At 38.1% G+C, this 14,575-nt stretch overlaps 1 protein-coding gene across 1 annotated transcript; it reads right to left on the bottom strand.

The window, feature by feature from the left end:
* Nucleotides 1-235: 235 nt before the first annotated feature.
* On the bottom strand, nt 236-9,516 carry LOC135479101 (cyclin-C-like). The gene is made up of 10 exons (XM_064758822.1): nt 9,396-9,516; nt 8,636-8,742; nt 7,973-8,057; nt 7,185-7,254; nt 5,867-5,918; nt 5,411-5,502; nt 4,414-4,505; nt 3,659-3,726; nt 2,415-2,494; nt 236-765 (listed from the first exon to the last, which is right to left on the bottom strand). Exons 1-10 carry the CDS (start codon nt 9,425-9,427, stop codon nt 643-645), a joined length of 801 nt encoding a protein of 266 aa, XP_064614892.1. The 5' UTR covers nt 9,428-9,516; the 3' UTR covers nt 236-642.
* Nucleotides 9,517-14,575: the final 5,059 nt, after the last annotated feature.

Raw genomic sequence — 14,575 nt, 5'->3', positions numbered from 1 at the left:
TGGAAATCATGGCTTTGCTGGATATATCAGACACATTCTGAAAGTGCCTTTGTAATTTCTCTGTGGAAATCATGGCTTTGCTTGATGTATCATACACATTCTGAAAGTGCCTTTGTAATTTGTGGAAATCATGGCTTTGCTGGATATATCAGACACATTCTGAAAGTGCCTTTGTAATTTCTCCGTGGAAATCATGGATTTGCTGGATGTATCATACACATTCTGAAAGTTGTAATTTCTTTGTGGAAATCATGGCTTTGCTGGATATATCATACACATTCTGAAAGTGCCTTTGTAATTTCTTTTTGGAAATCATGGCTTTGGTATATATATATCACGTACATTCTGAAAGCGCCACTGTAACTGCTTCGACCAACGAGGGCTATCAGATTGATTACAATACTGTTTACAATATGTGTTGTTTTTAACCATCGTGAGCTGGCACACAGCACTTCAATGCAGCAACATGGTGCTCTAGTGACTACGTTAGCAGCCAAGACAGTACTGTACCACTAAGCATGCGTCACAGAAAAACACTGTCTCCTCGGCCATCAATGGCTGTTGCCAGGTCATCAGGAAACGTGAATTGACCTCCTCCAACGAAATACTTCTGATGTCCTACTTTTTTTATAGTTGTCATGGTTACCTAGATGGATTGGTTCTCGGCTTTGGCATTTTTTCTAGAATGCCTAAAATGTCCTTCTTTTCTTCATAATTCTTCCACATTTCATAAAGAGCCAAAATCTGTCGGGTTATTTCTAGAATCTGAAATAATACAAAAACGATTATGTCGCAAGCATAGCATATGAAAACCCTGAAAAAAAGAAAAACATATCACATATTACTGAGAACAACGCTACTACAGCCTGTTTCCATGGACACGCGATCCGTTAATTCTTCCAAGAATGGGAATTACATAAAAAGACCTGGGTGTTTCCATGAACTGTGTTTAATGTGTGGGTGTTTAATGCCTGCATTTATGCAGAGTGAATGGAACATGTCCCATTCTCAACGCATCAGAGAAAGACTTACAGCTGGGGTGAATTGACAGTGTAGTAAGACTGCAGTTGTTAGTACATAGGGCGTGAAAACACTAACAAATGCATTATGTAATAGCATAAAGCAACACGAACGCAACTTCATGTTCACGGAAGCACAACCCTACACAAAACAACTTCTTGGCTTGCTCTTGTTTGTGGTCAGGCTCAAACACAAAAGTTAATCACTTGAAGACCTCACGGTTGTGGAAAAACCTTCCACACATGGTGATACAAAAAGTTAACTAAATGCTTCTTACCAACAGTCACATCTCCACATTTTCAAGTGAAATTATTCATATACTTTTTAGTGGTGTTTTACGCCATACTCAAGAATATTTCACTTATACATCGGCAACCAGCATTATGGTGAGAGGAAACAGAGCAGAGCCACCTGCAGGTTGTTCAAGTGAAATGTAAATAATTCTTAATTTTGGGTACGTGCTATGATGTTAGGTATCAAAATGTCTGATCATTTGAGCTCTTCGGAGTGATGACCTTGACAAAAAACGGAGGTCATCCTATATGACTTATAGGTTTGAAATGTAAATAAATACCAGTTATAGAATCAGTAAACAATACAGAGGTGGGTAAAACACCATAATCACTAATTCACTGGTCTAAAATTATATCTGTATGACACAAACTCATCTTTGTGACGACCTGACCTTTACTTGAGGTCTGCCTAATTTTTCTGTCTGATTTTGAGCTCACAGGAATGAATGAATGACCAAACATTTTGACCACTGGATGTACACTTAAGACTGTTGACAAATATGACAGTTTGGTTTAGTCAAAATTTTCTAAATTAAGAGACTTTATAGGTCAGAAGACAATTTTAAAGTCTCACAGTACATCAATGACACATACATGTACAAGTAACAAGTTCTGAGGTAGTCACTTTGACTGTATGTGAAATACAAGCAAGTTTTGAATTTCAGTGCATTCAACATAAGATGGCCACCAAAATTATCCATCAATCGAGTCTAAATTCAGTAGTGTTCTGCATGTTATCCTTACGCAGCGATTTGATTTACATGTATTCATTTATTTTAATGGTGTCTTACGCCGTGCTCTAGAATATTCCACTTATACGACGACGGCCAACATTATGGTTGGAGGAAACGGGGCAGAACCCAGAGGGGAAACACATCCATCCGCAGGGTACTGGCATGCCTTCCCACTTACGGCCAGACAGTTTGATTGGATTGGGTGAAATCTTTCTTGAGATATCTTGGTAACAAGGATCGTGTGATCAACACACAGGAAGCTGGAGACAACAACAACGTGACTCCAGTCAAAATGGCCAAGGGTTAAAACAAGAACTTAAGGAGAACAACATAATCTGAGCTGAAGATGCAGGTATATGTGACATACCTTGTCCATATCCACGGATAATTCTGCGAACCACTGCTTGGCATCCTTCTGGTGAATAACACACGCTATATGAAGGCAGGCTGGAAACAGAGCACAGGAGTTATCGTGATGAAGGTGTAATCATGATAATGGTTTGGTAATGACAATGGTGTGATAATGATAGTGGTGCAGTAATGATAATGGTGTGACAATGCTCATGGTGTGGTAATGATAATCAAATGATAATGATAATGGTGCAGTAATGATAATGGTACAATAATGAGCATGGTGTGGTAGTAGTGCGGCAATGATAATGTCATGACAATGATAATGGTGCAGTAATGATAATGGTGTAATAATGATCATGGTTTGCTAATGATAATAGTGTGATAATGATCATGACATATAAATGACAATGGAGTGACACGTATAACGGTGCAGTAATGATTGATGGTGTGGTCATGATAACTGTGCTGTAATGATTGACGGTGTTGTAATGATAATGGCATGATAATAATAACGATGTGTTTATTACTTGATCAAATAATCAAAGTGGTTAGTATGCCAGCATGGCGCAATGAGCCAGGAGCCTTGCAACAATGCGGTCGCTTTGAGTTCAAGTCCAGCTCGTGTTGGCTTCCTCTCCGGCTGTACATGGGAAGTTCTGGCAGCAACCTGTGGATGGTTGGGGGTTTCCAGCAGGCTTTGTCTGGTTTCTTCCAACCATAGTGCTGGCAGCCATCATATAACTGAAATATTCTTGAGTACGGCATAACACCCCAATCAAATAAATAAATAAATTACCTGATTGGTGTAGAAGCAAAAACAACAGGTATCAATGGGAATTAAACATTTGACAGGTATCTCAATTAGCGCTGTGATTACTCAGGTTTACTCAGGTATACAGTGGACCAAGTCTGTAATGATAATCTGGTTACCATGGTTTTATCTCAACTGGACAAAAGACAGGTTGTGACAGATCCCTATGAATCTGTGTCTATTACCATTACCACTGTTTATGCCATGACAGCCACTACGCTGAACAAGTGTGCTTGGAAACTTTGTAACAAGCTTTTTAGCACGTGCACAACATTTCAGTCACCTTGAACTTTGACCTCAGTATGAAACAAATTCTAAATGTCACACATAATCCAAGTCCTCGAGTAATTTTCAAAACAATTTCAAAAGTGGTAGATAAATCCCACTAAAAGCTATAAGCAAGCCTCGCCTCAAGGGCTGTTTAACAACAGGTGTGAAATACTCACCGAGAGCTGTTAAATAAGGGGGAAACATGAGACAGACATCTGTACGGAGACTATCGTTCACAATACGCCTGAAAAATGTCAAAGAATAATTTCACTGATAAGCAACATAATCAGCAGGTGGATAGTGGGTAATACATGCTATTATAAGCTGCAGAGTTCACTGATTGTAAAATAACACAATACTTTATTTGTCTAAATATTTTTATACTTATTGCTGACGAGAATTTCACGCACTTTATTCAAAGTACTTGTATAAAGTCTCAACTAGTCAGTGATGAAAATGATCTTCTTTGAACAGATTTTCTTTTTAAATCAACAAGAAAGACCAAAATTATTAGACTGTCACAACTCTGACTGTTTATGGTATGAATAAGGCTTGCAAAGCTGTGACTTCGTATGTTATGGAGTTGTAAATCACTGTGGTGGCAAAGACACTCTGGGGAGTTAATGCACAACTTTGCCACGGAGGTCTTAAATACGCAAATCATGAACTGCATCTGGCAATCCATGTACTATGGGAGCCAACTGCAACCCTGATAATAACTGAGCAAAATGCTGAGCTATGAGGTAAAGACTTCCTTAGTTTTATATGCAAATCGCTACAGATAATTGTCTATCTGTGTACTACGGGTGGTCACTGCACCCCTATGATTGGCCAAAAACTTCTGGACAGCTACACAATATGATCGCCCTCTAACAATACCTCTCCTTACTTCATAAGATGAGCTACAAAGTATTTTCAAACCATGTCTCACCAGGCATGAGGTAACAGACTGTCATCTCCGCCCAGGTCTGCCACGTACTGCAGGAGGGGTCTATAAGGATGGTAGAGCACCAGGCAGCAGTCCTGTCATCATATAACAGACACACACAGGTTTAGGGCCGCACTACCAGGCTTATCAATATACTAATCGATTGATTAATTTCTGGAATATATGACATTTTGGTGACTCATTTCAAGCCTGGAAATAATTTTTAAGTTGGTGCAGGACATAACTGGCAAATGTTCCAGCTACATCATTTTAATAAAAAGTTACAATGTTGTATACATGGCAGTTTTGTCCCATACTGAACAGTAGGCCAATGTTACAATATTGTTTGTATGGCAGTTTTGTCCCCATACTGAACAGCAGGCCAATGTTACAATACTGTTTGTATGGCAGTTTTGTCCCCGTACTGAACAGTGTGCCAATGTTACAATACTGTTTTATGCAGAACACTGTCCAGGTCCTGTTCCTTATTTCCAGGCTTGTAATTTAACAATTTTAATCCTGAAAAATGGTTATTACTAACAGTTTAAATCTTTCACTCATACAATGGCCGGCATTTTAAGTTACTGACAAACTTTCACATACAGACTTGAACGTCATATTTGTTGGAAGACAAATTTAAGACTGGGTAAATAGCCCTATGAGCACTTGACAGCCTACTGTCAACCCAAAAGGTCCCAGAAGGTGTGACAGCACGGAATCTACATATACATAGCACTCTGAAATTGCATTCTACTCACTAATGTTTGGAATATATCTGATTTGATTTGGAATTTTCAATGAAAGACAAAAATGAGTGCAGAATATGCTAAATTTCGAGGAAAAAGTCTGAAAATGAAAGTTTATACTGACAATGGTTACATTCTTATTCCAGCTCGCTAAGGAGACTACATAAAGAATGGCTCTTGCAAATTTGCGAAGACAGATATTCAATATTCTCGGGTGAAAGGGAAGATCAACAGTGCTACAGTTAGAAACGTACCATCATTTCTAAGAGGTAGAATTCACACTCTAGGACATTCTGTATTCTGTACGGATATTCCTGGCTGTAGGCATGAGAAAACTTCCCTTTAACTGCAAATGATAAAAAGAGAAAGAATGAATACAGGTAGTAAATCCTTGTACCATGCAGCTTTTTCATATTTATTCATCATAGAAAATGGAATAGCTGACAGTCTTGAAAAGCTGTTACTGCTATTTTACCTTAATGTTTACAAGTTGTTTTTCAAGTGATACATTTTGCTTCATTCTCACTGGTTCATATATCCTGGGATTATTGTATATAGTAGTCCCAGATCCACTTTTTAGGGTTTTTTTTTTTTTAACTTCATTAATTTCTAGTCAGAAAGGCTTAAGTGTTAGCACCAAAGGGCAGTTTAACATTAAGTCGCACTATGTGATTAAGACAGCGCATTTTTAATTAAGCCTGATAACCTACCCACAGACTGACATGTTGTGATAAGCCTACTGTTTGAAATAACACCGAACTCCTGAAACCAAAATATACAATCACATAATACAATGATTCCTGAGGCTATAGTACAGGAGATTTTCAGCAAATAGATCCATATTCACTCATCAAATCAAATCAGCAGTATTTATCAAGAATAGCCCACTTCACCGCCTTTTAGTATTACATATCAGATTTATATCTATAATATTTATAGCGTTAAATGATACTTAAGTTTGAAAAAGTCATTAGGCAACCTGCTTTATAAAATTCAGTAAGTTCGTTACCGATTTTGAAAGGCAACACCTGAACAGACAATTGCGTGAAAGGTAATTATTTGGGCTATTCTAATATGACTGCAAAAGATCAATTAGATTTGAGATGAGCAATTTTTTTGCAAAAAATCTTTGGTATAGCCTCTTTAATTTAGGCTATTTAAACATTAAAGCAATTCCTGACATCAAAGAACTACTTCAGTTCATAAGACGCTGCTTTTTAAAAGAAAGGTTCAGTGATTGATCAGTTCATAGAAAATACAGATAAATGTATCTCTGATTTGAGTTTCTAAACTAGTCATTTTGAAGAGTTTCAATGTCTTTCAGGAAAATCTTGCAGGATTGTACTAACACAAAGTTATTGTTGCTTACAGCTACACGTACGTCTTACGAGAGTGAATTACATTAACATCACTGAACAGCTACAAAAAAAAAATCCATTTTTACCTTGGAACACTTCTGAGATCATCCATTCACATTGCCCTACCTGAGCCTCATCCAACATAACATCAGGAAGGTTTTTATCTCTCATTAGGCAAATTGTATGCAAACTTCTGAAGATTTTGTTTTCTCCGGACACTTTAGATGTGCTCAAACTGTGCTATATATCATGAAATGCTTGACCATGGTGTAAGTTTTCATCTGAGAGGCTTCCTTCATAGAACCTCATAAATTCAGGCTACAGTGGTTTGTCTCATAGTAACAACAACAGGATGCCTGCTGAACTTGTAACAAGTATTACTTATTTATTTATTTGGTTGGTGTTTTACGCCGTACTCAAGAATATTTCACTTATACGGCGGTGGCCAGCATTATAGTGGGAGGAAACCGGGCACAGCTTGGGGGAAACCCACAACCATCTGCAGGTTGCTGTCAGACCTTCCCAAGTACTAAAGCATTTCTATGAACACTCACCCCACCGCCCTTCAATGTTATAACAGTATCACACATAGATGTGAGTTACTTCAATTAATTTTCACATTGCATTATGAAACAGCTAAATTGACTGCATTAAACTGATTTCTACTAACCTCAACTTTAGATGCGAGAAAGATACATGTTGGTGCCATCAGCCAGGGGTCGATACACTTGAGGGAATTCCTGTTAAACAGAAGAAAAAAATTTAATTTTTAAGCTGTTTTTCTTTTTTTTTTTAACTTTTCTTCACATTTGTTGTCCATATCATCTCAAAAAATGATTTTTTTATCTATTCTTTTAAAGAAATTAACAAATGTTATTTAGACGACATCATGCTCAGTACTGAAGTCATCTAACATTGGGAAAAGTGGAGGAAACCTAACGGATGTAAAACATTGAATATTTTACCTGCGCAAATATAAAAAGAGCAATTCACTCATTCGTTGATGAACTGGTGTTTCATGAATATTTCATTCATACAACAACTGTCGTGGGTAGAGACCAATGGAACTATGGAGAAAATTGAGGAGTTGAACATCTGTGAACTTGAGAAGTTCCTACAGAGGTGTCATTTTTTGATTCTGGAACATGATGATAAAGGTGAAGAGATGTAAACAAGGGCTGCCTAACATATTTCACAAGTCATGTGACAAAGAAGGACTGTTTTTATGTTAATCAACAAAAGAGTTGGAATATGAAACTCCCCTACTGATGTTGACCCTATACTGGCCTCAAAAGCAAAAACTTGACAATTCTATGTCTGAGGATGGGAATGAACCAAAACCTTAAGTTTCAAAAGCTGACTTATTCATTACCAATCAAGACTAGCACATTCATCCATGGATAGCTGAGTTTTGTCATGGCAACAAACTGATATCATTAGAACTGACATTAAACTCACCTGGAATAAAACCTTTTGAAATAAACCGTAGCTGTTGCTATAACTTGCTGACGAACTTTCAGCTGTTCTCCTAAAGCCTGAATAACTGGAATATAGTAGCAGAATTGCAAACACTTAATAGAAATCTTAGTGAGACTTAGGCCACACCAATTAAAAGTTTTGTTCTCTAGGCAGAATCAATCTTTTCTTAATACTGGAGGAGGGTGCAAAAATAAAACTGAAAAATCACAACTTGTTAGAAATGTGGACTATCTCTCAAATTATTGCCTTAAAAGACATATATGTATGACCAAAAAGTATTTAAAAAAACACAAAATCACAAAAAAAGCATTAACTTAAGATCAAACAAAATAAAAACGTTGATTTGGAATTTTATTTTTGGTCCATTTTTTGATTTTTTTTTTAGTGTTTGTTGCTCGCAAAACACAAATAAAATAGGTGTTGACTTAGAAAGACTGGTTATTTTTGTGTAAAACACCTATTCAAACTAGTTACAATCTATAATAATACAAGGGCTTAGACATTATGTGACTTAGACAAGATCAATTCAATTCAGTTCAATTCAGGCCTTATTATTAAAAAACATTTAATGGACAGTGGACATAAGTAACGAATAACTTATTATTTACATCATAACACAAGTACATGAATACAAGTACTCACAATTAGCGAAAAATATCATGATTTTCTGGTACTCCTCCTCTGTCAAGACTTTGAGATCATGTTGTCTGAATCTCTGTATATCTTGTTTGTCCAATACCCACTGTTGACTGTAAGACATATTGAACACAATTCAATCAGAGACAAATTAACATGCATGACTAGCGACCAGTAAGGCCTAGTTGTACAAAATAACATCAAGAAAGCTCTGCAGAAATACTCAGACTATCTCAAAATATTCAACAAATCCATCAGATACAACATCCTTGACAGTGACTAAAAAATAGGCATTTTTCTAAGCAATAACGTTGGGAGGACCGTTTTCTTCACCCAGGCTGTTTTTTACTAAGGAGATCACCTGGTCTCTAACTTTCGATCCATATTACAAAATCTGTTAGCTTTCACTCTGTACCTCTCTGTCCATCATCCTATCAGTAGAAGAGCTACAGCAGTGCATCTGTGTTGCCTTTATCGGGAGTTATAAAGCTTGAGTTTGCTGCCCATTGTTTCTCTTTAACCCACATTTCAGATGCTCATTGTGAAAAGCAGATTCTGCAAATGAACTGATGTCATATCATTGGCAACGTGATGTACACAGTGATCCAGCTTTACAACTCCCCGAAAAGTCAAAGACCAAGCAGACAAACCGGGTAACGAAAACTGATCACATTATAATTCCTATCAAATAGCGGTTCATTGATAATCGAACATGGGTAATAATAAGAGATATTTAACTGTTCAGGTACATTGAAGATGTACTTACTAATGTGAGCTTTGCCAAAAGTTTCCAGCCATTATGTCTGCATTCGGGGAAATCACTCAAATTCAATAATATTATCAGCAGGCAACCGGGTGGAAATTCTCGAAATCCCTGTGTCTTTCACATATCGAAAACGGCATCTTCTCACGTGACCTACTTTTCCCCTCACATACGTTAGTAAGGAACGCAGACAATATGAGCGGCGGCGGAACGTGATGGAATTGGTCTGGGATGAGGGGGGAGGGGGGGAGTGGCTGATGCAGCCTTAGTATGCCTTAGTCTCCCGATTTCAATATCAGCCCCCCATCACCCCTCAGACCCCCTCCTTGTTTCCTCCGCCTATGTTACAGTATACGCACATTTAAATAAATAGAAGAAAGTATGTATACCGGTACTATAGGCCTACATATGTCCAAGCTATAGATCCACATGTTTGAATTGGATTTTGTTATATTTCATGTTTGTTGCATAGGAGAATACATTACACCTGACCACGCTGATGAGTGTGGTTTGTCATTACACCTGACCATGTTGATGAGTGTGGTTTGTCATTGCACCTGACCATGTTGATGAGTGTGGTTTTTCATTACACCCGACCATGCTGATGACTGTGGTTTGTCATTAAACTGGACCATGTTGATGGGTGTGGTTTGTCATTACACCTGACCATGTTGATGAGTGTGGTTTGTCATTACACCTGACCATGCTGATGACTGTGGTTTGTCATTAAACTTGACCATGTTGATGAGTGTGGTTTGTCATTAAACCTGGCCATGTTGATGACTGTGGTTTGTCATTACACCTGACCATGCTGATGAGTGTGGTTTGTCATTACACTTGACCATGCTGATGGGTGTGGTTTGTCATCACACCTGACCATGTTGATGACTGTGGTTTGTCATTACACCTGACCATGCTGATGAGTGTGGTTTGTCATTACACCCGGCCATGTTGATGACTGTGGTTTGTCATTACACCTGACCATGCTGATGAGTGTGATTTGTCATTACACCCGACCATGTTGATGAGTGTGGTTTGTCATTGCACTTGACCGTGTTGATGAGTGTGGTTTGTAATTACACCTGACCATATTGATGACTGTGGTTTGTCATTACACCCGACCATGTTGATGAGTGTGGTTTGTCATTACACCTGACTATGTTGTAGAGTGTGGTTTGTCATCACACCCGACCATGTTGATGACTGTGGTTTGTCATTACACCTGACCATGCTGATGACTGTGGTTTGTCATTAAACTTGACCATGTTGATGAGTGTGGTTTGTTATTAAACTTGACCATGTTGATGAGTGTGGTTTGTCATTAAACCTGACCATGTTGATGACTGTGGTTTGTCATTACACCTGACCATGCTGATGAGTGTGGTTTGTCATTACACTTGACCATGCTGATGGGTGGGGTTTGTCATCACACCTGACCATGTTGATGACTGTGGTTTGTCATTACACCTGACCATGCTGATGAGTGTGCTTTGTCATTACACCCGACCATGTTGATGACTGTGGTTTGTCATTACACCTGACCATGCTGATGAGTGTGATTTGTCATTACACCCGACCATGTTGATGAGTGTGGTTTGTCATTACACCTGACCATGTTGATGACTGTGGTTTGTCATTACACTTGACCGTGTTGATGAGTGTGGTTTGTAATTACACCTGACCATATTGATGACTGTGGTTTGTCATTACACCCGACCATGTTGATGAGTGTGGTTTGTCATTACACCTGACTATGTTGTAGAGTGTGGTTTGTCATTACACCCGACCATGTTGATGACTGTGGTTTGTCATTACACCTGACCATGCTGATGAGTGTGCTTTGTTTTGCCCTAATTCCTCAACCTTTTCGTTTATGAACACTATGGAAGAACAACAAAATATTGCACATTTTTATTTGATTTTGGAGACAAAGCTACATTGGTTGTATTGGCCAATTTCAATACTTCACAAAAAAGTATAATTTTATGAGTCTATACAGCACGATGCTTTCAAAATATTCTTGAATAAACACCTTGCAATCAGGAAAAAAAGTTGAAGAATTACAGTATATCTAGCATACATAACACAGAAACCTCGTCGTGTACTTTTTATTTTCAGATTATACGTATGAAGTCTTAACGCGACAACCTGTACCCAGTAGGCCTACATGCAAAATAAAAATGGGTACGTATAACAGTATGTTGATAGATACCTCCATTTTTGAAATCCTTAAGAAGTTATAAAGTGAACTGGAACGTACAATAAACATGCACATTTAATTTAATGTGTCAATAAGTAATACATGTTCTACACTCAGCAAGGCTGCTATCACGTGATCTTCGTGATGCACAGCCACAGGACAATCAACAAAGGAATCGAAACAGTCTAGGTAAGTTTTAAATATTTGAAAAACATAGGATTATTGCCACTCGTACATTGTTAATTGAATTAAAGAACCCAGATAAATGTACGAGTTTGTAGAGTTCTTTATTTTTGATTGGCCGAGACAGTCCGAGGAATAATAAGCATGGCGCACATGAGTCTAAATAGCTATTTACAGAGTGTAAGTTTTCTGACTTTTTTTACATCGGTGATAAGAAATTAGCGACGATCTCATTTCCTTTAAACTTTATTCGCTGTCAGTTGAAATTGTAACACAAGTTTGTGATGATTTTCGGAATCGTAAAGGATGCTTTACATTGGAGAGTGATGACCGTTTCACGGAGTGATCAGTTTTCGTGACGTAAACATTAACATTTAATTAATTTATTTATTTGATTAGTGTTTTACGCCGAAATTAAGATATTTCACGACGGCGGTCAGCATTATAGTGGAAGGATAGGGGACAGAGACGGAGTGGGGGATGTGGGAAAGGAAACTCACGACCATCCGCAGGTTGGTGGCGCAGACCTCACGTACGGCCGAAGAGGATTGACAGATGTAAGGAAATATGAAGTCTGTCCAGTCACCGTAATTTAAGAAAGGGACTGGAGTATTTTATGTATTTATGTTGTTTTTTTTTTTTGTTTTTTTTTTGTACTGTCTGCTTGTCGTTGATTCTGCAATGTTCTCGAAACGAATACGACTTGAATGGTCAATTTTAGGTTTTATTGCAGTATAGTGCCACATGTTATAATGTCCTTTGCTTTGTCTTTACTCTCAGGTGGCTGATGCCTTTGCTGAGAAAGATGGAGAGAAAGCAGCCGTAAGTGAAGTGTAACAAACAGAATGCACCAATCTTAGTTGCAGTGTGTAGTAATTCTTTCTTAGTCTCGCAAGGCAGTTGTGAGAGATAAGGTTTGAAACATCCTCAGATTTGTCAGATTTATGGTTAGGAACATTTACTGCTGTTCACATGCCTGGTATAAATCAATGTCAACCATAAGTAATTGACTGACCTAATGGGCCCATGGCAGTCACATCTTTTCATGAAAAATATCCACATGCTCTAAAGTCTATGTTATAACTGGTGAGTCTGCCTCCATCTTTCTACTTTAACAAGACTGACTTTGAGGTCATGCCCTTTATCAGTCTGAATGCAAACAGATGTATTGCAAAGTCCAAGGATTATCCCTCTTGAATGGCATTATGAGTAGTCACATCGATCGCGTGACTAACGTCATGATCTATTTTTAGGTTCGACCAACCTAAGAACAGGTAAGTTCATTTGTAAGAACATTTAGTTCACATCGATTTATGTGAGGGAAGATTTAATACGTGTTTCAACAGCCGTAAATATTCATTGCGTGTAAATCCTGACACATTTGGGGCTGTTTCACACCGTAACTCTAGCAACTGCATTGCTTGAAATGAGTTACCCTATTCTGCCGCTACTGCCAAAATCTGCTTCGGCTCAAACTGTTTTTTAAGAAAATTAATTATTCAGAAATGAAAGTGGTATATCTTTTTACTGACAACACACTGCATTCGCGCAACTCTGACATGTCTGATGTAAGCATAGACTAAGAATCGCTATAGTATTCCCACAACTTCCTGCAACCATGAAAATGTCCATAAAAGAGGAACTCGCTTAAGCCCTGTTAGTTGTTGAATGTTCCCTGCCCAAGGCCAGGTTTGAACCTACATCGTGCAAATCATAGTGACTGAATTAAAAGCACCTTTAAACAGTAGGCAGTGTCCTGCTTGCAACCACTCAACATTCCATAAAACGGAGTAAAATCTTTTTATTTAAAGAACATTTAAATAAATGTAATATAATAATATATTCATATTTACCTTGTGTTTGAGTGACATGTTTAGTGTACATTGCAGAACCTGTTGTCGTTTTCCCATCCACACATTGCCAATCATCGCCTACAGCTGGAGAAGCCAGAGCCTCACTGTGAGAGGGTGTTTGAACCACCTCTGGACGAACTGGTCGCCGCACATTTAAGGTACAGGCAAACATCTCTGATCTGCTATTAAACATGCTATGTAATAATGTTTATTTATTTATTTATTTATTTGATTTGTGTTTAACATCATGCTCAAGAATATTTCACTTAAATGATGGTGGCCAACATCATGGTGAGAGGAAATTGGGCAGACCCAAGGGGAAACCCACAAGCATGTGCAGGTTGCTGTCATACCACCCACGAGAGGAAGCCAGCATGAGCTGGATCTCTCGCGATCACATTACTGACACTGTTTGTAATATTGTAGAAATGCAGAAAATAGGAGAAAAAATCTGGCGCTAAACCATTAATGTGTCCTGTTTAACCATTATTCTATACTTTCTTGAAAATTGTAGACACTTACTATTAAAATAAGGAGTTTCTGAAATAAGTGTGCAGATCACAGAAGATTTTTGTGCTCACATTGACAGATATTGGCATGCTAGCAGGAGTATAACCAGGCCTAGTCTTTCCAGACAGTTTATACAAGGCAACCCACCATGCCATTTTGCAGTTTAGATGCTAATGAAAAAAAACATACTATAAACCTCCAAAAAGAAAGATTTATATACAGCTGACCTCATGTTTCTGTGATGTTTGTCCATTTCAGGTGCTGTTGGGCCGTCAGTAATCATGACTTCATCGAGGCTTACGGCTGTCAATCACTCCTCACACAATATCCTTTTCCTATCATGTATGACTTGAGATAGAATCACTGCATGCTGGCATTCTCTTTGGCCACACACTGGAAGGTCTTCCAGCAACTAGTGAATGGTTATGGGTTTCTTC

The sequence above is a fragment of the Liolophura sinensis genome, chromosome 12 (genome assembly GCF_032854445.1).
Source record: "Liolophura sinensis isolate JHLJ2023 chromosome 12, CUHK_Ljap_v2, whole genome shotgun sequence".
NCBI lineage: Eukaryota > Metazoa > Mollusca > Polyplacophora > Chitonida > Chitonidae > Liolophura > Liolophura sinensis.
Note: the sequence above shows the minus strand (reverse complement) of the source record. Positions and strands in the feature narration are given on the sequence as shown.

Bases quoted from the DNA above. Each gene is read 5' to 3' on its own strand.
- LOC135479101 (XM_064758822.1), bottom strand. From the start codon at position 9,427: ATGGCTGGAAACTTTTGGCAAAGCTCACATTA. The intron at 5,919-7,184 runs GTTAGTAGAAAT...TTTTGGTTTCAG, and splicing joins TTCTCGCATCTAAAGTTGAG to GAGTTCGGTGTTATTTCAAA. The intron at 4,506-5,410 runs GTACGTTTCTAA...ATATGATGACAG, and splicing joins TCTACCTCTTAGAAATGATG to GACTGCTGCCTGGTGCTCTA.